Raw genomic sequence first — 22,179 nt, 5'->3', positions numbered from 1 at the left:
GACAATATTTTATTTTCTATATTTATGGCTGTCGTTCTCAATGTATTTTTTTCTTCTGGCACTTTTTTACCATTGATTTTTATTTATTTATATTTTTTTCAATTAAACAAATAAATAAAGTCATAATATGAGAACAAGTCATAATTTTATGAGAAATCCTACTTGAAACTGCATCAAAATTAGGAATGTTGAACAAGTTATACTTGGCATTCCAAATACAGAAACACTTAATATTTTAAAACAATAGAGTGAAATTATTATGACTTTCAAACGATTGTTTAAATGACTGAGTCCATTTTAAAGAAAGAACCACACGGATTTGCTGAACCGCTCACGTTTTGATAACTCCAGAAGCTTTTTTCTCATTAAAACATCTTTCTTCTCGTGATTTTACAACTTTCTTCTGGTGCTATTACATTTTTCTGGGTTAATAGTCTAGTAAGATCCTGACTTTATTTTCATAATTTAAAAACAAATGTCTGCGCTGGCCCTAGTGCCCCTAAGGACGCTCTCCTTAGTGTCTCGTTTTACTGGCCTCTGCTGCCCTCTAGTGTCCGGAGGATTGTTTATCAGTCAAGCATGAAAAAAGACAAAGTTAAAGTCCTCCTACCTGATGCCTGACAACAAAATCTGAAAATAAAAATAGATTTTAGTTACATTTCATGAACTTTCCAAGTAAAACATTTAAATCATTACATATATGTCTTTTTTGCAGCACTAGATGAATATTTGAATTGTTAAGGTTGCAGACCCCTGGTCTTAGGAAACCATTGATTGGCTGCAGACCTTGATGCTGAGCAAAAACAGGCCAGTTTTTAGTTTTCCAGCCATCCCTGATCTGATGGCACCCTGGACACAGAGCCATATCACCCATGTCTAGAACTGCCACTGCCTCATTCATAGAGACTGGGAGCTGGTTCCACAGGAGAAGCTCTACCTCCAACCACCTGAGAAAGTCCAGGAGTCACCAGGAAACCTGCAGATGTTTGACATGACATGGAGTTTGGTCATTCAGGGCTTTATGTGTAAGAAGAGGAAGAATATCTGTTTCTTACCTCTCATCAAACGCATGTTCTAGTTTTTGTGCATCACTCTTATCATTTGGTAAAAATGGTGTATAAAAGAAAAAAGTGGTTCTGGAAACTGTTTTTAATGTGAAGGTTATTCAGTCTGATGGGTTAAAATAAATCCGCACCTGCAGAATGTGGTTCTGCAGGAGCCGGCCTCCATCCAGGTTTCAAATTTCCACATTTTTTCAAGAAATGTTTTGAGAATAATCTGAAAAAAAAATGTTCTCATAAATGTTTTACTTTTGGAGCTCAGTATTTAAAAAGATATATATATATATCTGAGGTCCAGAAGTCAACATTTTTTGTTTTTTCTAGAAAATTTCTGATGTTAATATGAAAATTTATGATTTTTTTTGCGGAAATTCACTCCTTTTTAGAATCTGCTATAGCTCTAATGCACCATCATAGAAAAACCTGCCATCCTTGGTCATTTGAGCCAAAACTGCTAACAAAAATATTCTTATAATATCTCCTTGATGTTGTGATAACATGAACTCAAAGCTCTTTTTCCAAACAGGAAACATAAGAAACATGCAGCTAATGCCTAGATTGATAAGAACAATAAGCTTTCGTTATAATTTAAGTGAAAAGGGAACAAACTTTACATTAAAATGACTGAGTTTTGCATTTATACCTCACAGAACTGAAATGATTTTCCTGGTTCATGTAACATGTTATCAAATCTCTTTTTTGTCTCAGATGTTTAGAATGTTAAACCTCTTCCTCCTGTTGAATTTGCACAAAATGTATGGAAGAATAATCCTGTCAAAAAAAACAAAAGCATGCATTTTCTGTTCAGGAGCAGAAATTCTTATTTTTACACTTTGCTGCTCTCGCTCAAAACTTTGAAGTCTCTTAAAACAAATCCTGATTTTCTGCAAACACACTATGAGAAGCATTGAATCTCTCAGAATGCAAAATTCACTTCATCTGGAGTGAACTTTGAAAACTTGCATAAAAATACAAATAAGTCACAACCACATGTTTTTATTCTATTAGCTGAAAGTCTGATAGGCTAAGCATAGAAAAACAGGATAATTTCCTAAAGAAAAGATCAAGCTTTCTTCCATCCATCCATTTGAAGGAAAGAAATATTTGATCCAAACTTTCAATCAAGCAAATTTTGTGACAGCAGACTGTTGAGTGAGAGCAGCTCAAACCTTCCTCACTCAAGTGTGAAGATACAACGCTCTTTTGTATTTTGACTGAAACATTCCTCTGTACAATCACATTTATTTGCTCATATGTGAGGTTGTTTGTTATCTAAGTTCTTGTTGTAAATGCCTTTGTAAATTATAAGAATGTGATCATTTCTTTTGTGGTTCTGTGTTTTCGCCCACTGGAACGACCCGATCCACTTATTTTCTAGTGGATTTGAAATGGAACAAAGTCTGACCTGAAGTCATCAGTTTTTAAATCTAATTGTTTTCCTTGTATAATAACTTCTGGGTGCATGTCTCTGTTTGAAGATGATCTATATGTTAAGGACGCAGCGAGTTCTCTGTGGTTCTACCTGAGCAAACTGTTGGGGAACGTTCTTCCAGAGCTCTTATTTTGAAAATCTCCAAGCAGATTTCAGATGTTTTTAACTTTTTAGTTTAAAAATGGGCAGACTTTCCTGAAAACGTATTTTCTCATACAGCATTGTGTGTGTCAGAAACAAAGTCCCTATATGTATGTTATACAGATGTGCACAAACTCACTCTACTGTACTGTACACACGTTTACTCTGTACACACTCCTGGCGTAATAGATGCTCCCGATCACACACACACTGATGTATTTTTATAGGATGTGTTTTTGCTGTGAAATCTAGTTCTTTCAATCTGTGTTTTTGCAAAGTATGGTTCCACTTTTTACTTTTTGTTTGTCTGTTAGTTGTAGTTCTTCAAAGTCTATCATAGAAATGCAGGTTTTTAATCTTTTTGTCATTATTAAATTTCTGCACTCCTTTAGTTTATTACATTCGTTGAAGACAATAATCATTAGCCTGAATGGAATGGACACAGATTTGATATTTACATTTATTTTAATTGTTTTTCTTCTTATTTTTTTAAAATTATTTTCGAACTAATGTTATTCTAACCTGAAGCTAGTCGTCTTTGTATACCTGGATCCTTCACAGACATAAAAACAGAAACAACCTCACTTAAATTTGGCTTCTGTATGTGTAGAGAAAGTAATCTCTTGTGTGTGTGTATGTGTGTGTTGGGTGGAGTGGGGGGGCGTGTGTGTGTGTGTGTGTTTGCTGGTCCATGTTTATCTGTATTTACTTATAGCAGAAAAAAGCCTGATTCTTTCTTTTGATTCCAGATTTGCAGTAAACAAGCTCAGCATGTTCAGGTGATAGTTATGAAAGCACAGAAAAACATGACAGAAATTTCCATTTTTATTATAATTTCTTTATTATTGTTTATGTGCTTTCTCAGAGACCGTGAGACATTCAAGTGGATACAAAGAGCAACCTACAAGAGGCGATCGACCTTCTCTAAAACTTCTTTTCAAAAATATGTTCTGGTTTTTATTCGGTCATATTTTTATTTGATCAAATATCACACTTTGTGTCATTTAAAATCATCAGGGAGGATTTCGCATTTATCTCTTCAGCATATTTGCCAACTTTGAAAACATTTAACTTCCCCTAAATTAATTTTTTCACATTAATTATTATTTTTTTCTATTTGTTTTTATCACCCTGCAAGGGGTCTTTTTGTGGGCCCTAGTGTCCCTTTTTCAAAGTAGGCTGACAGGAAAGGGGGCAGACATGCGGTAAACGCCGCCGGGTCCGGGAGTCGAACCCGCATTGCCTCTGAATGAGGGTCGCACTAACCCCTCCACCACCACGGCACTCTAACCCTAACCCACATTCATTTTAAAGCACTGATTTACGAAGTTGTTTTGTACATTTTTTCAGTTGAGTAAAGAGTAAGTGCAGCATCATGATCACAGTTAGGATTGGTTTTGGTGAACAGAATTATTTAATTGTTGCTTCAAAGATGCAGCCAGGCAGCGGATCGCCGTCCACTGCAGCTCAGAAACCAGGTTTTAAAAAAATAAAGTGGGGATTTTATTATATTACACTGAATTATGCTAATTACACTGAGCTTGATTATTTAGATGTACGCCAACATTATACATACATCCTTTAAATATGTCCTTTTCTTTAAGGTTGAGAATTATACCCTGTCTATGTGCTTTTAGGGTTTTTTTTCTTTGTGGCAAAAAACTAAAAAATGCAACAAAAATAAATGCTGCAACTTAAGAGCTAGTTGTTATTTTTACTATAGTAGATTTTTACAGAAGTATTTAGATCAGATTTTACTTAAGCTTTTATTAAGTTAATTTTCGTTTGCTGTCTTGTCTCCTCTACATCAAGCTCTTTTTTAAAATATCCACCTCTGCCTCACTCTCTGAAAAAGCGTCCCCACATCATTTTTATTAAGCCCTGAGAAACATCCACTTAAAAAAACCCACAGAAATAATCGCATGGCTTTTAGGATCACAGATACAATAGAGCAGTTGCTTTCTTTGTGAAATCAACAACGTTGTATTAAAGCTTAAGGCCTTAGCTGCTCCCTTTACAGCACAGTTTTACTTTTTGCAGAATATTTTTTCTGGGACTCTTTTGGTCCAAAGCATGTGGATGATAGACCACATGGTGTCGCCAGAAGCCAAACGATCCTATCACTGTGACCTCACTTGTACCTTTCTTCTTCTTCTTCTTCTTCTTCTTCTTCTTCTTCTTCTTCTTCTTCTTCTTCTTATATTGTATAAATGTACATTTGATGGCACTCCTGTGAATGAGGAATTGACTTTAAGTGTTTGTAATACTGGTTTTATTTTGTAAAAAACAAAGAAAAGACAAAATAAAGGAAAAATAAACACATTCAAAGTTGTATTTTTCTTTATATCAAAGGCGAACAAATTGTGTAAGTGGGGGAAAAATATGTATGTAAATCAAGCATCTCAATGGAGGTCTGTTTATTGATAACTAGTGACTGGAAACTATTGGAATACAGTGGACTTATTTTCACCGTGAAGAAACCAGTTTGAGATTATTTCAGCTTTGCAACAGGAACCATTAGCCATCAGAGGATGTAGACTGGGACCATGAAGGGATGGACAGCAGAGATAAATGTAAGTAAATGTCCTCCACGCCATCACACCACTGAACTGGGATGAGTGGATGATGCATAAACAGTTGAATAACACAAATATGAGTACAAAATGTGAAATAAAAATACAAAGTTACACAGAAATGTACAAATATATGACCAATTCTTAATGGTTCATGTGATAAACAAAGATAAAAGAGAAATCTAAATCAAATTTTGTTTGAGTTTAGCTCGTCACTGCCCTTGGTGACATCATTTAAATAAGCAAGAGCACAAGTGAAAGCTTAAATTTCTCCCGATTTTTCACAGATGACGTGGGAAAAAATACAGTTGGTTTTCTTGGAGGATGTTTAGTTTGTTGTTTTACTTTAAGGAATACTAAATGAATAAACAAATACCTACACATTTATAAATCAATGAATAAATGCCTACACATTTATAAATACATGAAACTGAACTTTAAGTTTAATTATGCAAATTAAATGCAGTTAAATCTTCACAGTTGTCACCTCAAAGAAATAACTTCGGGGATTAAAAACTACTTATTATTATGATCATTATTATTATTGCTGTTGTTGTTAATAAATATTTTTGTTTTTCATATGTTTTCTTGTTACGACATGAGAACCGTTTATCTAGTGCTTGTTTCCCTGTTGTCATTGAAAGCAGCACAAGTAAACCGTCTTGTTTGCATCACGTGACCGGAAGCCAGCGTTGATAGTTCAACGATAGACGTCGATACTTTCGTGGTGTGAGAAGTTTAAAACAGTGCTGTCGGCCGTTTTCCTTCCGAGTACCTGAGAAGACGCCGTTCTGCTGATAATTCCTCAGACTTTAAGTCATTGAACGCGGACTGTTGTGGCCTTAAAGCCGCCAACATGCTTGCTAACTTTAGGTAAGTCGCTAGCTAGCTGGACCCACAACCTTCTGCCCATTCCAGGAGCCCAACATTAGCTCGTGCCACCGCCGGTTTGTCCCGATAGGTCCAGGTTGTGCTGTTGGTGGACGCTGGTGCTCTGCAGCTGAATAACGGCTAACTGTCTCTTCAGTGACGCCCTGAGGGCTTTCTGACAAGGCAGCACAAACAATCCTCACTTGTGTGTCCCAAACACGGACTCTTTGGAGCTGCTCGATAAGGACAAGTGTCGTCGTTAGCGGTAAGTCAAGATTTTAATAACGTTGAAACTAAATACCGGGGAGTAGTTGTCATGGTGACGGTCAATTTCCAACGGAAAGTTGGACTGTTGCTGTTAAAAATGAGCCTCGATTGAACAGTTTATTTACCTCATTTCATTATTTTCATTATGCCTGCTGATGATCAAAAGTTGCTGACATGTTTCACTGTTACTGTACGGAGCCTAGTGCCGAAAGAAAAACGGAAAGTGACTGAGGGTCATTGCGCGTCAAGGAAACCCTGTAAATTCTAGACACTAGCGGGTACCATAGAATTGCACAAAAATCCATGATTTATACATCTATAAGATTTATACATCTATAAGCTCAAATAATTTGATTGTATTGTTAACAAATGTGGAAAAGTTGGAGTTCTTTAGCAGAACTTTGAATAGGCCATCAGGTTTGAATGTAGTTAGAGAGTTGAATGTTTGGGAGCTAATAAAAGCTAGTAACTATTGTTTCTTTGTAGCTATAGAAATATGTAATTTAAATATGAATCATGGGTGACAGTAGTTAACATTCCCGTTGCTGTGAGATTTCTGCCGTTGTGTTTGTTAGACAGCAGATGCCTCCTCTATGAGGCGAGCGACCGCCACCATCATCCCACCCGAGAATTACTCCAGCTCCTGCATCATCATCATCATTTTCTTCTTTTTCATCATCCTGAGCCATCAGGATGTTGGAGGGGCTCGTAGCCTGGGTGCTAAACACTTACCTAGGAAAATATGTCAGCAATCTGAACACAGATCAGCTCTCCATTGAACTTCTTAAAGGTAATAAATGTTTTATTATTGAGACCTGCAGCTCTTGCTTCATCAAGATTGATGACACAGCAAGAATTGGAATTTAAGGCATAAGAAGGGATTTTTATTTCTCTTTCATTTATATCCTCAGGTGCAGTGGAACTGGAAAACCTGCCACTGAGGAAAGATGCCCTCCGAGAGTTTGACCTGCCATTTGAAGTCAAAACAGGTGAGAAAAAAAAATCTAATAACAAACCCTGGATCACCAGGGAACTGTGAAACTAGAAATAAAGAGTCTTTAGGGAATGAGATGAGGATTTATTGAGGAGAAGCAGGTCAAAGTCAAGATTAGAGACAGCAAGGTCCTGGAGAGACTCCTGCTGGTCCTCCTGAATAAGAAGACAAGATCATATCAGGACCCCCTGCTGTTTGCTTATCACCGTGGAAGCGGAGACGACATCATACACCTGCTTCAACAAACCCACTGTCATCTGGACAAATTCATGTGAGGATCATGTTCTTTGATTTCTCCATTTACCTCAATTCAGCCTGATCTGCTCTGTGAGAAACTCCAGAGGACACAGGTGGAACCTCAACAATCACCTGGATCAATGAATACCTGATAACAGACCATTGTTAGAAACTGAGGGACTGAATGTCTAACCAGGTGGTCATCAACACAGGAGCAGCACAGGGCTCTGTACTCTCACCATTTCTTTTTCACTCTGTACACTTCAGACTTCCAGAAAAACTTCTACTTCTGCAGCACATTCTCACTCCCGACTCGTCATATATTGACGCATGGGACGGACCGTCCCAGTGAGAATGTGTTGACTTCTGTCATCTACAGAAATACTCAGGTGACTGCAGTTGTCAGGTGAATCAGAGATGGACAAGAGCCTGAGTACAGAGAGCTGGTGGACCGCTTTGTGTCCACCAAATCATCTTAAATGTAAACATAACAAAGGAGATGATTGTTGATTTCAGGAGGACCAGGATTAGATCAAAGCCTATTTTCATCATGGGAGAAAAAGTGGAGGCGATTGGGGAATATAAATACTTTGGTGTTTATCTGGACAACAGACTGGAGACGCAGCAGTGAAGCGTCTATAAGAAGGAACAGAAAGATAAGATCCTTCAAGGTTTGCACAAAGATGCTGCAGATCTTCTATCAGTCTGTTGTTAAGAGCATCATCGCTTCATCAATCGTCTGTTGGGGCAGCAGCTCCAGATCTGGGGGTCTGAAAAGGTTCAACAGCTTGATAAAGAAGGTTGATTCTGTTCTGGTTCTGTTCGGAGGATGACTGTAGAACCTCTGGAGATGATTATGCAAAGAAGCATTCTTTATAAAATCAAGAAAGTTACATGCAATGCTGACCATCCTCTTCATGAGAATGTCTTGAGAAGACAGAGTATCTTCAGTCAGAGGCTTCTTCAGATTCGCTGTAACACCGACCGCTGCAGGACATCTTTCCTGCCAATAAGCCAGCACCATCTACAAAGTATTTGAATTAATGGGTTACAACATTTAACTTCCTTGTGGGATCAATAAAGTATTTTTGAATTTTGTATTTGAAAGCCTTTTGAAGTTTATATTTTCACCTTCCTGAAATAATGAACCAAGTAATTTTTTTGCCTGAAATTATTCCAAAAGTTATTTAAAAAGATCACTTATGATCTTATTTGGCAAGATGTAATGTTTGTTCCTGGTTTCTCAGTTGGTCTCAGACTGCATGTTGGTTTTTTTATTTTTGTGTTTTTATTTTGTAAAGTACTTTGAAACACCTTGTTGCTGAAATGCGCTATACAAACTTACTTGGTTGATTGATTGACTGGGATGATCACATTCCTGTTGACCATCATCAATCAGTAATAATAAGGATCTATTTACTTGCTGTTGGTCAGGACTCTGGCAGCAGCATTTTCTGTTTTTAACTGACACTTTAACCCACCAAGATAAAAGCTTTCACCCAATTTTCTGTCTTATTTTGACAGAAAAATCTTAATTCTGGTTTTTGACATGGTAGCAGGCTAATGCGACTTTATTTCTGAGTCCATAGCTGAGTCTAGGATTTTAACATGCTGTTGTGATTTTACTTTACTGAGTCCTGATCTAACAGGCCCAAATACAGAAAGTTCTTTCTTTTCTGCACTAAACTGTAAGGAGTTCTGATTTATCCAGTCAATATTCTATACATGCATTCACACAGCGACTTAGAGGGAGAGAAATATAAAGATATGCTTTATTAAAACATGTAAAAGTGTCTCGAGAACAGAACCTTGGGGAACCCCACAAGTGATATTTACATTTTTTTTAATGACACAATAATTGAAGTTTAGCTTCCATGTTTTTCTGGTGCTAAAGTTAAGAAAATTGTGCATTGTTTTACTTTTACACATTTAAACTCATCATTTTGTGTTTCGATGTATTAAAAATGTTGTCCTTTTCCAGGATGTATTGGGAAGATCACTCTGCAGATCCCGTTCTACCGGCCTTACAGTGACCCCTGGGTCATCTCTATGTCCCAGCTCAACCTCATCATCGGCCCCACTCAGCCGCAGGAGTTTGACGCGGAGAAGGAAAAAGAGGAAGCGAGGGAACGCAAAAAGTACCTCCTCAAAACTCTGGAAGATAAATTCAAAGTGAGTAAAATTTTTGGTTCTTCCTATTTTTATAGGTTTCTGTCTCTTCTTGAGGAAAACTACAAATTTTATATGTATGTTACTGTTGATTATTATTGACATTTTATGTTACCATGCCTGTGTGGCTCCTGCAGAATGAATGTGAACAGAAAGGAGAATCATACTGGTATTCTGTTGTCACCAGGATTATTGAAAATTTTGAAGTGAGTAATTTTGCATCATAAGATACATGTGGAATATAATATACCACTTATCATATCATGTATTATAAACTAGTATTATTGATGAATAATACTAGTTTTCTTTCTGCCTTTTGTGTTAGTTAAAGATCCAAAATGTTCATCTCAGATTTGAGGATGACGTTTCCATCCCAGACAAGGCCTTTTGTTTTGGAGCATGTATCAGCAGCGTGTCGGCTCTGAATCCTTCAAAAGAATCGGTAAGCCTTAGGACAGCAAGCGCTTCAAATAAATGAACAATTATGTCCATGAAAACAAGTGAACTTGTGATTAGCTTCTTCTGCCCTTTCATCAGTTTTTAACTGCAGAGTAAAGTTACCGTAAAGATTAAGTTTTTATTTTAATATGTTTGAATCTTCTTAGGTTTTAAAAGAAACGCACAAAAAGTTTAGAGATGGGTAAAGAGCAATGGCGGCTAACTCTAAAGCTCTAATCATAATGACGCTAACGCGCTAAAGATTGACCTTAGTGTTAAAGAACTTTTATGTTATTAAGTCGTTTATTATTTACGGTCAGTATCATATTCACACCTGTGTAGTTTTAACTACAGTTTGCAGAGATTTGAGGATGATTAGATTAACTGTTTAAACGAAGCCTTGAGCCGGTCCAAGTCCTTGGTGTTAACTAAGGTTTTGTTTTGGTCTCAGATCCATAGGCCTTTTAAACAGAAGCAAGTGGAAATAGAAGACTTCAGTGTCTACTGGGACACACAATGTGACATGCTCGGAAAGCTCCCTGCTGACCAGATCCTGGTTGGTTACACATTTAGTTTTATTGATTTATACGCCTGTCTGGCTCTTTGAAACGGTGCAAAGATCATGATGTGTCCCACCCTCTCCGCCTTTAATGCGCCACATTTTTACTGCATCCTGAGTTTCTGCTGCAGGTTAATGGCCTGCGATAATTCTGGGACTCATTTGTAAATGCCTCCTAACTAAGCTAAACAACACAGACACAAAGATGTTTGAGCGTCTTCATGTGGATGAAAGACTTTCTTCTGTAAAGTGTGAAACAGACATTTTGCTCTTTTTGTTGAAATGCAGCAGTAAGAAGACCTTAGTGATGGCGCCTTGTGATTCTCTGACTGTTTTCCATCCCGGCAGGAAGCAATGGCTCAGTGCATGCAGAGTCGGCAGCACCAATATATTTTCGAGCCAGTGCGTGCCTCAGTGCTCCTCAGGAGGAACACCTCCTTGGAGCCACTGAGGACCCGTAACATCCCCAGGATCGAGGGCCAGGTCCAGCTGGAGCCCATGTCCCTTCGTCTCTCACAGGTTCAGCAGATAAAACAGCCCGTTTCTTTCTGGACGATATCTGAGTGTTTCTGTCCTGTTAAAACATTTTTATTGTGTTTTCCTGATATTTTCTTACAGGTCCAGTACCATCAACTAATGGCTTTCCTGAAAGAAGTAGAGCGTAGAGAGAGGGGGATGCTCTATAGAACATCTAGACCCAAAGTCCCAATTTCTGGGAAGTAAGTGCTGTCTTTGATCAACCGATCAATCACCAATCAAGTTTATTTGTATAGCACATTTCAGCAATAAGGTGGTTCAAAGTGTTTTAAGTCAGAAAAACACAAAAATGAACAATTAAAACATTAAATTTTTACAAGTGCCGTCATTACACATCGAAATATTGGTCGATGTTTCAGTTAAAATGTCTGAAAGCTTTTCTAACCAGCTGGGTTTTAGTCTAGATTTAAAGGAACTCAGTGTTTCGGCTGTTTTACAGTTTTTGTTCCAGATTTGTGGTGCATAAAAGCTGAATGCTGCTCCTTCATATTTGGTTCTGGTTCTGCAGAGCTGAACAGAACCAGAAGACCTGAGAGGTCTGGAAGGTTGATCCAACTACAGCAGATCTTTAATCCGTTCAGTTATTTATAAACTACCAGCAGTAGTTTAAAGTCTGTTCTCTCAGTGAAGGACTGTAGAACCGGGTGGTGTAGAACCAGGTGAAGTAGAATCGGGTGATGTAGAACCGGGTGGTATAAAACTGGGTGGTGTGCTCTATCTTCCTGGTTTTAGTCAGAACTCCAGCAGCAGCGTTCTGGACCAGCTGCGGCTGGACGATTGATTTTTTTTCTTCTTTTTTTATGAAGACACTGTTACATTAATCAATGCGACTTTAGGGTTTTTATTTTTCCTGTTTCTAATTTCCTTTGTCATTTTACTGATTTCTGACTGAATTTCCTCGTTGTTTTCTCCCCAGCTGCAAAGTATGGTTCCTGTTTGCCATTCAGGCAAATCTCAGTGACATCAGAGAGCGGCGGAGGAGAACCAGCTGGACGTTTGCCCTGCAGCGCGCCCGGGACGCACTGACCTACACCAAACTTTACTTCAGAAGGCTGGACACCGCCTTCCTGAGTCCAGAGGACAAGGTATAACCGCAGTAAACATTACACTCTGTCATGAATTGGTGCGGTGAAGGGTGGTGAGGCAGACGCAGCGGACCCAGGTAAGATGAATATGGTATTTAATGGCGAAAACACAGTCCAAAACAACTGGCAGCATGCACATGGACACATCGAACATTCACAAGACATAGACAAGGACCCGACGAGGAACAAGGAACACAGGTGGAGTTAAATACACGGGAGGGTAATCACAGAAACGAGACACACCTGGGAACAATCAAGGGGAGGACAGGACAACGAAGAGACTCGAGGACACAGAAAACTCTAAATAAACATAGAAAAACACAGATCCTGACACACTCATAGTCTGCAATACAAAGAAACCTAATATTATGTTGTCATGAAAACAAATTTTGTTAATTTTACCAACAGACGTTTAAGAAAATATATTAAATTTTTTATAGCAGATCAGTTTTTTACACCTGAAGCATATTTGATAATTACTGATTCCTTAAATGTGGCCAGTTGGTAAATTTCATCACCAATTATGAAATTTTTAGTACAATTTTCATAATGTACTAATTAGTTAGTTGGCTAAGAACATCTGACTAATGTTTTTAGTCAAACTTGTGTTAAGTGTTTTGAATAAAAAAGTTAGATTTATAAATTAGTCATAAAAAGTTAAAATTTTTCTAATTTCAGTATTTTCTCAAGATGTTTTACACTCGACTAAATTTTTAATTTTACTGGTTTCTCAAATCGTGACTGTATGTTGTTTTTATAACGTTTTATTTTTGTCTGTTTATGATGTAAAACTCTTTGAACTGCCTTGTTGCTGAAATGTGCTACAAAAATAAATTCATTGATGCTTTATTACCTGAAGGGTTGGAGGATGTAAAAGTGTCTCGAGAACGGATCCCTGGGGAACTCCATGTGTTATTGTTGGCATTAAATAATGACACTTTTTTTTGTATATATTGTTATTATTATTATTGTGTGTTTGCTTATTTATACTGTATATATTTGACCTTTTGCACGGGAGCTGCAATGGAAATTTCGTTGAATTCTGTTCAATGACAATAAATGCTATCTATCTATCTATCTTTAATGCAAAGTTGGCACTTTTAATGGACTTTCAGTGCAACTTTGCATTAAAAGTGTTATTTACCAAATGACACTTCATGACAAGAGTCATAGACGTTCATAAAGACTCCTTCATGTTGTCAGTCTTATGCACACTCGTCAACTAAAGTGTTACTGAAATTCTCTTGGAATTCCAAAGTATAGTGAATGTTTGTGTTTTTAAATGTTTTGTTGGACCATTATAAACTGTTTTTAGTTTCAACTAGTTTCTTCTGGTTTTTGTCTTTCAGGCTGAACTTGAACGAATTGAAGAGGAGCAGACGCTGGAGGAGCTGCAGATCCTCAGAGAAGTTGTCCATGACAGGTTTCGATCCAAGGAAGAGATGGCAGATGTACGTTTGGATGATCACAGAGGGTTTGCAAATATAGATGTGCATATCAGTAAATTGAAATATTATCAAAAAGTTAATTCAGTAATTCCAATAAAATTACTTCCATTTATAGATCCTTAATCACATAGTGATGTATTTCAGCCATTTATTGAGGTCATTAAAGTTAAAGAAGCTGGACTTTCAGTTTTGTATCCGACTATGCTGATAGAAAGTTGAGTGGAAGGAAAAAGTGTGGTAAAAAAAGATGATACAACTTCTGCTTAGCCCTTTGAAACTAACATTTTCTAATCTGTGCCTAGTCTGTGTAATCTGTAACTTCCCAGACTTTGTTTTAACAGATTTTATTTTTTCCACTCTGTGTCTTTTGCAGAACGTTCGGGAGCCTAGCGGCAGCCCCCAAGCTGCTTCATCTGCCACATCTGTTCCTAAAAGTGGAAGCTACGGAATGATTCAGTACCTCCAGTCTTGGTTCCCTGGTTGGGGCGGCTGGTCTGGAAACACGCAGAATCAGGACACGCCTGAAGAACTCCTGCCAAGTCCATCATCCTGGGATATTCTAGGTTAGCAACAGACTGAAAGAGACTCGGCTCTCATCTGTTACCCATGCAGCTGTGGAAGAGTGATCTGCTTTATGCTACACTGTAATCTTTAATTCTTCTGATTCTTCTCCAGCAGAGACAGGGGATTTGTTCGACCCACTGGAGGACTCCCACACTCTGAACACCTTCACTAGACGAGATTACATGTTTGCTCGACTGGAGTTCTTTTTGGAGAAGGGCGGAGTCACTCTTTTTCACGAGGAAAGGAGAGCGAACTCGATGCACGAGAGTGGAGTAATCCAGCTGGAGTTCTCAGGTACAAACATAGAAACCTCAGTTTATTTTTCCTCCTGAATAAATACATTAAAAGAACTATCACGATCTTTTAAACATAATTTACTCATTACACTGAACAACTTGAAAGTTGGCAACTGATTTTTATTTTTTTTAAAACCTAGAGGAAGTTAATAAATGATCAAAAGTAGTGGCCCACGTATTAACCCCCCTGGTGAACGCCACCAATAACTTTACCTGGTTTTGATGTGGAAACTGAATGTGACTGGAGGAAACTAAGCAAATTTATTTTGAGATAAGAAACATTTTTTGTAAAAACATGGTTCTAATTTGTTTTTTGCTTCAGAAATATAATAGATTTCTCTTTGGAAGAATAGTTTGTATTTTGTGGCGTTAGCAAAACTCAGCAACTATAAAACTGAAACCATGAGTGAAAAATCTGTTCCAGAAAATCACTTTCTTTTTTTTTTAGAACTTACATTTTTGTTATTTTTACAGAGCAATAATACAGCCGTACATCAATGGTACATAACACAAGTGTTGACAATATGAAGTTTTCCATAAAATAAACATCTTGGCATGATATCTTACAACCTCAGCATCACATTTGTAGACTCCTCACCATACAACATTAAAATAAGGATTCATTTTGGGCAGGATAGCTAAACACCATATGCCAAGAGACAAACTTGTTGGACTTATTTACATCAACAGAGCTTCTGCTACCCCCAGCGCAGACTAAAAGTGTTTTTTTGAAGTCTTAATGGTAGGTTATCTGTTCCATTTTATACAATTCCCTTACTTTTTGAATCCATAAGTCATAGGAAGGTGGCTCCAACTGCATCCACCTGATTGTAATGCATTCAGGGCCGCTGTAAAAAGGACATTTAACAGATATACTTTGGCCCGTCCTTGCAAACCACCTGGTATAATATCAAGTAACGCAACTGTAACATCCTTTGGTATAACTTCTGGGAAGATTTGGTTTATAGCCCTGTACACCTCATCCCAAAAGTTTTGAAGTTTGGGGCATGACCAAAAAATGTGTGTATGATTGGTGACCGCTGAGCCACAGTTTCTCCAACACAAGCTTGGTACTTTAGGTTCCATCTTGGAAACTACGTCTGGGGTCCTGAAATATCTGCTAATAATTTTCCATTTATATTCCCGCCACGTATTTGAGTTTGTGACTCGATGTGGCTCAGTCCAGACTTCCTCCCATGTTTCGTCAGAGATTCTTTTGGCCTCTCTGCCTCCCATCTTTGTTTTGTCCAAGTGGTTCATTAAGGTTAATTGACAGAAATACACTATATAACTTTGTTATCAATTTTTTATTTCCTCCCCCTTTCTGGTAATGGATTAGGAGGTTTTCTATTGGTGTGGGATTTAGTACTCTTTCCCAGTCCCTGTGTGCAGACAAAAAAGAGCGCAACTGTAAATATCTAAAGAAATCATTTTTCTGGAGATGAAAATTTCCTACACAACTCTTCAAATGACATAAGATTGTTCCTGTCGATCAACTGATGAAGAAATGTAAGCCCCTGTTCAGCCCATTTAGAAAACTTTTTGTCTAAGAAATTGGGTGTGAAAGATTTAATATGTCCAATGCTTGTTAATATTGATAAACCTCTTGGTAGCTTGAAAGAAATTCGCACTTTGTTCCAAATGTTAAGTGTGATTTTAGTCCACAATGGCAGTTCCTTTACTGCAGGGGTCTCAAACTCCAGTCCTCGAGGGCCGCAGTCCGGCAGCTTTTAGATGAGCCTCTGCTTCACCACACCTGAACAGAATAATTAGGTCATTAAGGCTCTGGAAAACTGATCTACACAAGGAGGAGGTCATTAAGTCATTTCATTCCAGTGTTTTGAACCTGTGGCACATCTAAAAACTGCAGGACTGCGGCCCTCGAGGCCTGGAGTTTGAGACCCCTGCTTTACTGAAATATCTAAAAATGGCTTTAATACCTTTAATGGTACTGAGCACTTTGCTTGCTCAATGCTCAGCCATCTTGTTCGAGAATCTGTTGGATCCATGAAATTAGAGGCTTTAACTGAGCTGCCCAGAAATAGTATTTCAAAACAGGAAGATTGCGGATATTTCCGCGCCTCATCCTCCCCTCCATGTCCTCACACTTGTCCCGTATCTTAACCAGCTCGCTCTGAAGTTCGGTGACGGTGGTCTGCACGGTGGTCTTACTTCATCAGGCCATGTAGACAGCCCACCTTTCACGTCTTCAATGTCCGTTTTAATTGAGGTGATTTGTGCACGGATGGCGGTGGCGTTGCTGGCTATTTCGGCCCTCACTGCGTTGATGTCAGCTCTGAGAGCCGTGAACTCTTCAGACAGCGCACTCCTCATTTCCTCCCTTATAATTTTGGAGATTTCCCCTCGTATAGAGGTTAGGATATCGGCTCTCAACTCCTCACTGTGTTTATGTTCAGCAATGCCACTTATCTAAACTGGTACGTTTGAAAGGTGCATAACATTGTCACTTCTAACCTTGTTAAATTACTAAGTCATAATGAGTCATAATTAAGTTGTATTAATATTACTAGTAGATTTTACATTGTGGTTAAAGTACACATACTTATGCTCTCCTGCAGGAGCCTGAACTTCCACACTCTTAATTTCTTTTTGTTGTTTTTGGACACATCCAACCCTTTTTCGGTTGTGTTTGTTGCCGCTTTTTATGGTGGCTAGGGACTTAAACCCACTACCTTGCATTATGTTAGCAATGCACATTTTTAATTGTGTTTTCTGCGTTTTGATCCTTCTGTTCCCCGAGGATCCTTTTGCATCTAAAAAAGCAGAGCATTTGAATCTTAGTTTTGACAATATTGTACAGCAACTCCTCACTCATACCAGGGCTCTTGGGTTCTGGGTCTTCGTCTTCTGGAGTACGCTGCCTGGTGGCTCTGGTGTTAGCCGTTAGCTTTGCCGTGTTACCGTCATACTTGAATTTTCTAAGTTTATCCGCCATTTAACAAGTAACGTCCACTGGAACGTAATTCTTTATAGTCCAACACCTTTATCAATCCGATTTAGGTCACAATTAGTGAGCAGTTGTGGTTTTTAAAGCGAAAATATTAATAAGCCTGCAGGAGCTCTGAAATATCCGTCTTTACTCCATCTTGGCTCACTAGCGCCCCCCAGAAAATCACTTTCTGAATGTAAATCGCACAGGAAGGGCTGTAGGAACAAACTGGTGGCTGTCAACGAGGTTTAGCATTAGCTTCTGATAAATACCAAGATGGTATAGGTTAGCGGTCCCCAACACTGACAATGAATCTCATTTATTATAAAATTAGTTTACACTAAAAAAATCACTAAATTAATAAGAAGGGAATTATAATTTTAATTATTTGTACACAACAAATAATTACCGTTTAATTACACTGTAATACAGCTATATTACAGTGTAATTATAGTGTAATATAGCTGTATTACACTGTAATTACACTGTATTTGTGGTGCTTTACTCAGGAGTGAAGGTGATCGTGGAATCTCTTCCTCGCTCGGAGTCGTCCTTACTCTCCGTTAAGCTGGGCAGTCTGTTCCTCAGAGACCTGACCACTCAGGGCACCATGTTCCCCTTCCTGGTGTCGCCCAAAATGGTAATCCACATGCATATATTCATCAACCTTAATATTGCTGGCTTTATTATCTCTGTGGGTCTAACAATGTCCACCTGTTGCAGGACAAAGTTGTTGTTGCTGTTAGTCAGTCCATGAGTCAGCACAGCGCTGCTGCTGGTAAGGATTTATTTCAGTATAATTCCTCACGGTTCTGTCAGTAAGTTTAAGGACTTGCTTTCAAAACAATCTGTACGCATGTTTTGTTATCAGAGTGCGATGTCGAGTTGACTTCTCCAGTGTTCGAGATGATATACGAGCGCAACCCTGTGAGGTCCAAATTTGAAAGGAGGCTGGAAGTGCGCACCAGTCCATTAAACATAATCTACAATCCACAAGCCATGAAAAAAGTGACTGAATTCTTCTATAAAGGAAGAGTTCACACTTCAGGTAAGTACAGAGTGTGAAAACTTTCTCAGAGTCATCTGAAAAAGAAAACACACCTTTAAGTTTCATGGTTTTACACATGAAGATAAGATAAATCGGTGCCATACATGTCTCCAAAAACACAGAAAAAAGTCACTTTTTTTGAAAAAAATGTCCCTAGATAGCCTGAAAAGTTGCTAAATACAGCAACAAAGTCTTAAGTTGGCAACAGCACATCTTTCCTTGTGGCTACAGCCTCCCTTTCCCTCTCCGGTCATCCCCACACTTGGCGGGGATGACCGGAGCCAACATCTCTTGGCTCAGCCCACTTTTGTGAAATTTTTCAAAATTTGTTGAGAGCAGCATTATGCTTTCACAGGGGATTAGTAACATTTCAATAAACAAAGATGAAACCAAAATGGGAATATTTGAAATGAAAAAGTACAGCCCATGATTCAGCCGTCTGGAGAGAAGCATTCAGCAGCAACGACTGCATAAAAACCGTTTTTATTCGTTTTAAATTAGATGCAAGTCATTGAGGACCTAGTTAAGATCAGACAGGACTGATTTTTATTAAATGTTGTATTTTTTCCTCCAGGCTTTGGCTACCAGTCTGAGCTGGAGCTAAGGGTGGCCGAAGCTGCAAGGAGGCAGTATGACAAGCTGAAGAAGCAAACCAAGGCGGAGATTCGACAAACCCTAGATCAGCTGCTCATTGGAGAGTTCATTGTAAGAAAAAATTGATGGAATGTCACATGAAACAGATAAAAACTCCAAATCTACTGACATGTTTTTTGCTTTTGCAGGAAAACAGCAAGCGCTGGACAATGAAGCTGGATATTTGCGCGCCTCAGGTGATTTTCCCCGATGACTTCCAGTCAGAAAACCCGATGCTCGTTGTGGTGGACTTAGGCAGGATCCTTCTGACCAACTCTCAAGGTGAAGCAGCCAAGTTATCTTCTCTTCACATCTGATGGGATTTAAATCACCCTGTAACTGCTGATATTTGTTCCCCTCTCTGAAGATGACAGCGTCGTCAGCTCTACAGCTGCTCAACCTCAGCATGAAGTCCTGAGTGACGAGGAGTACCAAACCCCTCTGGCCACCCCGCCCGATTCTCCAGTTGCAACTGAAGTGCCTTTAAAAGAGCTGTTTAAAAACCCAGAACTTCCCAGCCTCAGTTCTCCGGAGGCTGCGAAGGCCTACAGCAAGAAGCTCTATGAGAAGTACTGCCTTTCATTCAACGACCTGCAGATTATGGTCGGGCGCTACAAGGACAGCTGGAAGCACCTTCAGGACAGCGAAGTGGGACCAACCCACGTTGTGGAGAAGTTTAACGTTTTGCTGCAGCTTGAGCAGCGGCTGCGCTACACTTCGGACCCTCAGCTGCCCGGTGCGGTGCTGTCGGGAACTCTGCCGGATCTAAAGGTGCACATCAACCTTGAGAAGATGACCGCCATCAGGAATTGTCTGGCACGGCTCAGCAGGCCAGCCGAAGACGACAGCGGCCCAGGGAAAGATCCGAGCGTAGCGTCCCCTGACCCTCCCACGCTGCGTCGGGACAAGATCTTCCACAGAGTGGACGATTCTGCCAAGAACCTGACGCAGAGCGTGATGACCTTAGAGCAGCACACACGGGAAGTCCTGGTGGAATCCCGCCTGCTGTTGGCTGAGTTCAAGATCAACTACATGCAGCTCGGTGTGGAGAGCAACGGCCGCTATATTTCTGTCTTTAAAGTGTTTGGCACTGATGCTCATTTTGTCAAGCGACCTTATGACGTAGAAGTCGCTCTGACGGTTCACGGATTTCTCCTGGTCGACACGCTGCAGACATACGGTTCCGACTTCGACCTGCTCGTTGCGTCTCATAAGCATCTGAGCTTCGACGTTCCCACCGGTAGCCTCAGGGAAAGTCAGCCGTCTTCCCCCACTTTGTGTGACGAGCGGACCTCTGAGCATCCTGGAGTCCATTCTGGGTCATTCTCTGATCCGTCCCCATTTAGTTCCTTCCTGAAAGACCAGGATTACCTCATTAAGCTCGAGTACCAGTTTGTGAGCTCAGACTGTCCCTCCATGGACCTCAACAACTCCCTCCAGGCCACCAGCATTCAGGTCAACAACCTGGACATCATTCTCAACCCTGAGACCATGGGGGAGCTGCTCAAGTTCCTCCAAAAGGCTTTCCCCAAAGAGGAGAATGCATCATTCGCCCAGGAGTGTCCAACGGAGCTGTCCAGTGAGGAAGAAGACCGGGCCTACCAGGCAACGTACGACCAGAACAAGGAGCTAACCGTGGAGATCCACCGCCTCAACCTACTGCTCATGCAGACCGTTTCCTCCGGCACCACCCTGGCAGTCGAGAAGAAAGGCCTGAAGATTGCCACCGCCAGCATCTCTGGTACCAAGGTCAACGTTTCCCTGGGAAGCCATCTGGACGTCAGCGGTTCCCTGGGATCCGTGCAGCTGGTGGATTTAACCCAAGAGGCAGGCCGAAACCAGTTTGTGGTCAGCATTGGGAGTGCTGAGGACATCTCCTCGAGTCCCAAAAGTTTAACGTTTCTGCCCGACGACCAAGAGTCTCAAACAGACGCTCTGAACTTTCAGTTGAAGGAGAAATCTAAGGGAGAGTGTTCTTTGAAGCTAAAAATGGCGTCTCTGCACTACAACCACTCGGCCAGGTTCCTGCGTCACCTCACACTGTCAGCCAACGAACTGGAGGACAGTTTCCGCTCCGTGTTGAAAAACGCCGCCACGACCGTGTCGACGGTTCTCGCCTCCAAGACTGCGGAGTACAGCGGCAGGGTTTCGCTCTTTGAGACGCCGTCACGGAGAACCCGTACTTCCAGCCAGAGCTGGGGGTGTTCGTTTGACCACGAGGAGGACGTCTCTATGAGGGAGCCTGAATCCGCCCTGGACACCTTCTTCGTGAAGCTGACCCTCAACATTTTCATCGAGTCGCCGGTCGTATCCATTCCTCGGAAACCCGGACACCCCGAGCTGTTGGTCGGCCATCTGGGGAGCATTACCATCCAGAACTTTGTCAATGGCAAAGACTCTCTGAGAGAGAGGCTGGAGGTGTTGGTGAAGGACATCCGACTGTACTCTGTCAACACCAGTCACTTGGTGTTGAAGAGACCGCCCAGAGAGGAGAAAGCCGCCACGTCCTCACCATCCCACACTGGAAACTTCAACACAGATGAATCCCAGTTCACACGCCACGACTTCTTTGAATCCCTCAGCCGGGGAGAAGGTGAGAAGATTATAACTAGAGATGAAAGTTACCGATTAATGAGATAATTTAAAGTTGATTAACCTTTCAGAGCAGCTAATGATTAATATTTAAAAACAAAAACGCATAAATTGCATTTCACATCCCAAACCAGACTCTGTTTGTACCGTTTCTCTTTCCTGTTCTAATGTGGCTGCCATCTTTAATTTTGTATCAACTGGCTCCACTTATGGATGACCAAGTGGCGCCCTCTGCTGGATGGAGGCCAAATTACAACACTAAAAGACGGTCTAAGTGGGCGTTAA

At 40.1% G+C, this 22,179-nt stretch overlaps 1 protein-coding gene across 4 annotated transcripts in view; it reads left to right on the top strand.

Annotated features, from left to right (window-relative positions):
* The first annotated feature begins 5,877 nt into the window (after window positions 1-5,877).
* The window catches only part of vps13d (vacuolar protein sorting 13 homolog D), a 59,398-nt gene continuing 43,096 nt past the window's right edge, over window positions 5,878-22,179 (top strand). For 2 of the 4 annotated variants that reach the window (XM_023336539.1, XM_023336524.1), the window contains exons 1-20: window positions 5,878-6,080; window positions 6,235-6,342; window positions 6,920-7,134; window positions 7,256-7,333; window positions 9,557-9,747; window positions 9,882-9,950; window positions 10,070-10,186; window positions 10,634-10,738; window positions 11,090-11,260; window positions 11,360-11,460; window positions 12,195-12,363; window positions 13,713-13,814; window positions 14,185-14,374; window positions 14,487-14,669; window positions 18,131-18,261; window positions 18,345-18,399; window positions 18,493-18,669; window positions 19,244-19,374; window positions 19,452-19,584; window positions 19,670-21,895. In XM_023336539.1, coding sequence (XP_023192307.1) covers window positions 7,038-7,134; window positions 7,256-7,333; window positions 9,557-9,747; window positions 9,882-9,950; window positions 10,070-10,186; window positions 10,634-10,738; window positions 11,090-11,260; window positions 11,360-11,460; window positions 12,195-12,363; window positions 13,713-13,814; window positions 14,185-14,374; window positions 14,487-14,669; window positions 18,131-18,261; window positions 18,345-18,399; window positions 18,493-18,669; window positions 19,244-19,374; window positions 19,452-19,584; window positions 19,670-21,895 — 4,426 coding nt within the window. In that variant the 5' untranslated portion in view covers window positions 5,878-6,080; window positions 6,235-6,342; window positions 6,920-7,037. The remainder of the gene's footprint in view (window positions 6,081-6,234; window positions 6,343-6,919; window positions 7,135-7,255; window positions 7,334-9,556; window positions 9,748-9,881; window positions 9,951-10,069; window positions 10,187-10,633; window positions 10,739-11,089; window positions 11,261-11,359; window positions 11,461-12,194; window positions 12,364-13,712; window positions 13,815-14,184; window positions 14,375-14,486; window positions 14,670-18,130; window positions 18,262-18,344; window positions 18,400-18,492; window positions 18,670-19,243; window positions 19,375-19,451; window positions 19,585-19,669; window positions 21,896-22,179) is intronic. The other 2 variants (XM_023336529.1, XM_023336535.1) reach the window with 2 other exon arrangements.

The sequence above is a fragment of the Xiphophorus maculatus genome, chromosome 1 (genome assembly GCF_002775205.1).
Source record: "Xiphophorus maculatus strain JP 163 A chromosome 1, X_maculatus-5.0-male, whole genome shotgun sequence".
NCBI classification, from domain to species: domain Eukaryota; kingdom Metazoa; phylum Chordata; class Actinopteri; order Cyprinodontiformes; family Poeciliidae; genus Xiphophorus; species Xiphophorus maculatus.
The sequence above is the reverse complement of the archived record's forward strand: the minus strand, read 5'-3'. Positions and strand labels throughout refer to the sequence as shown.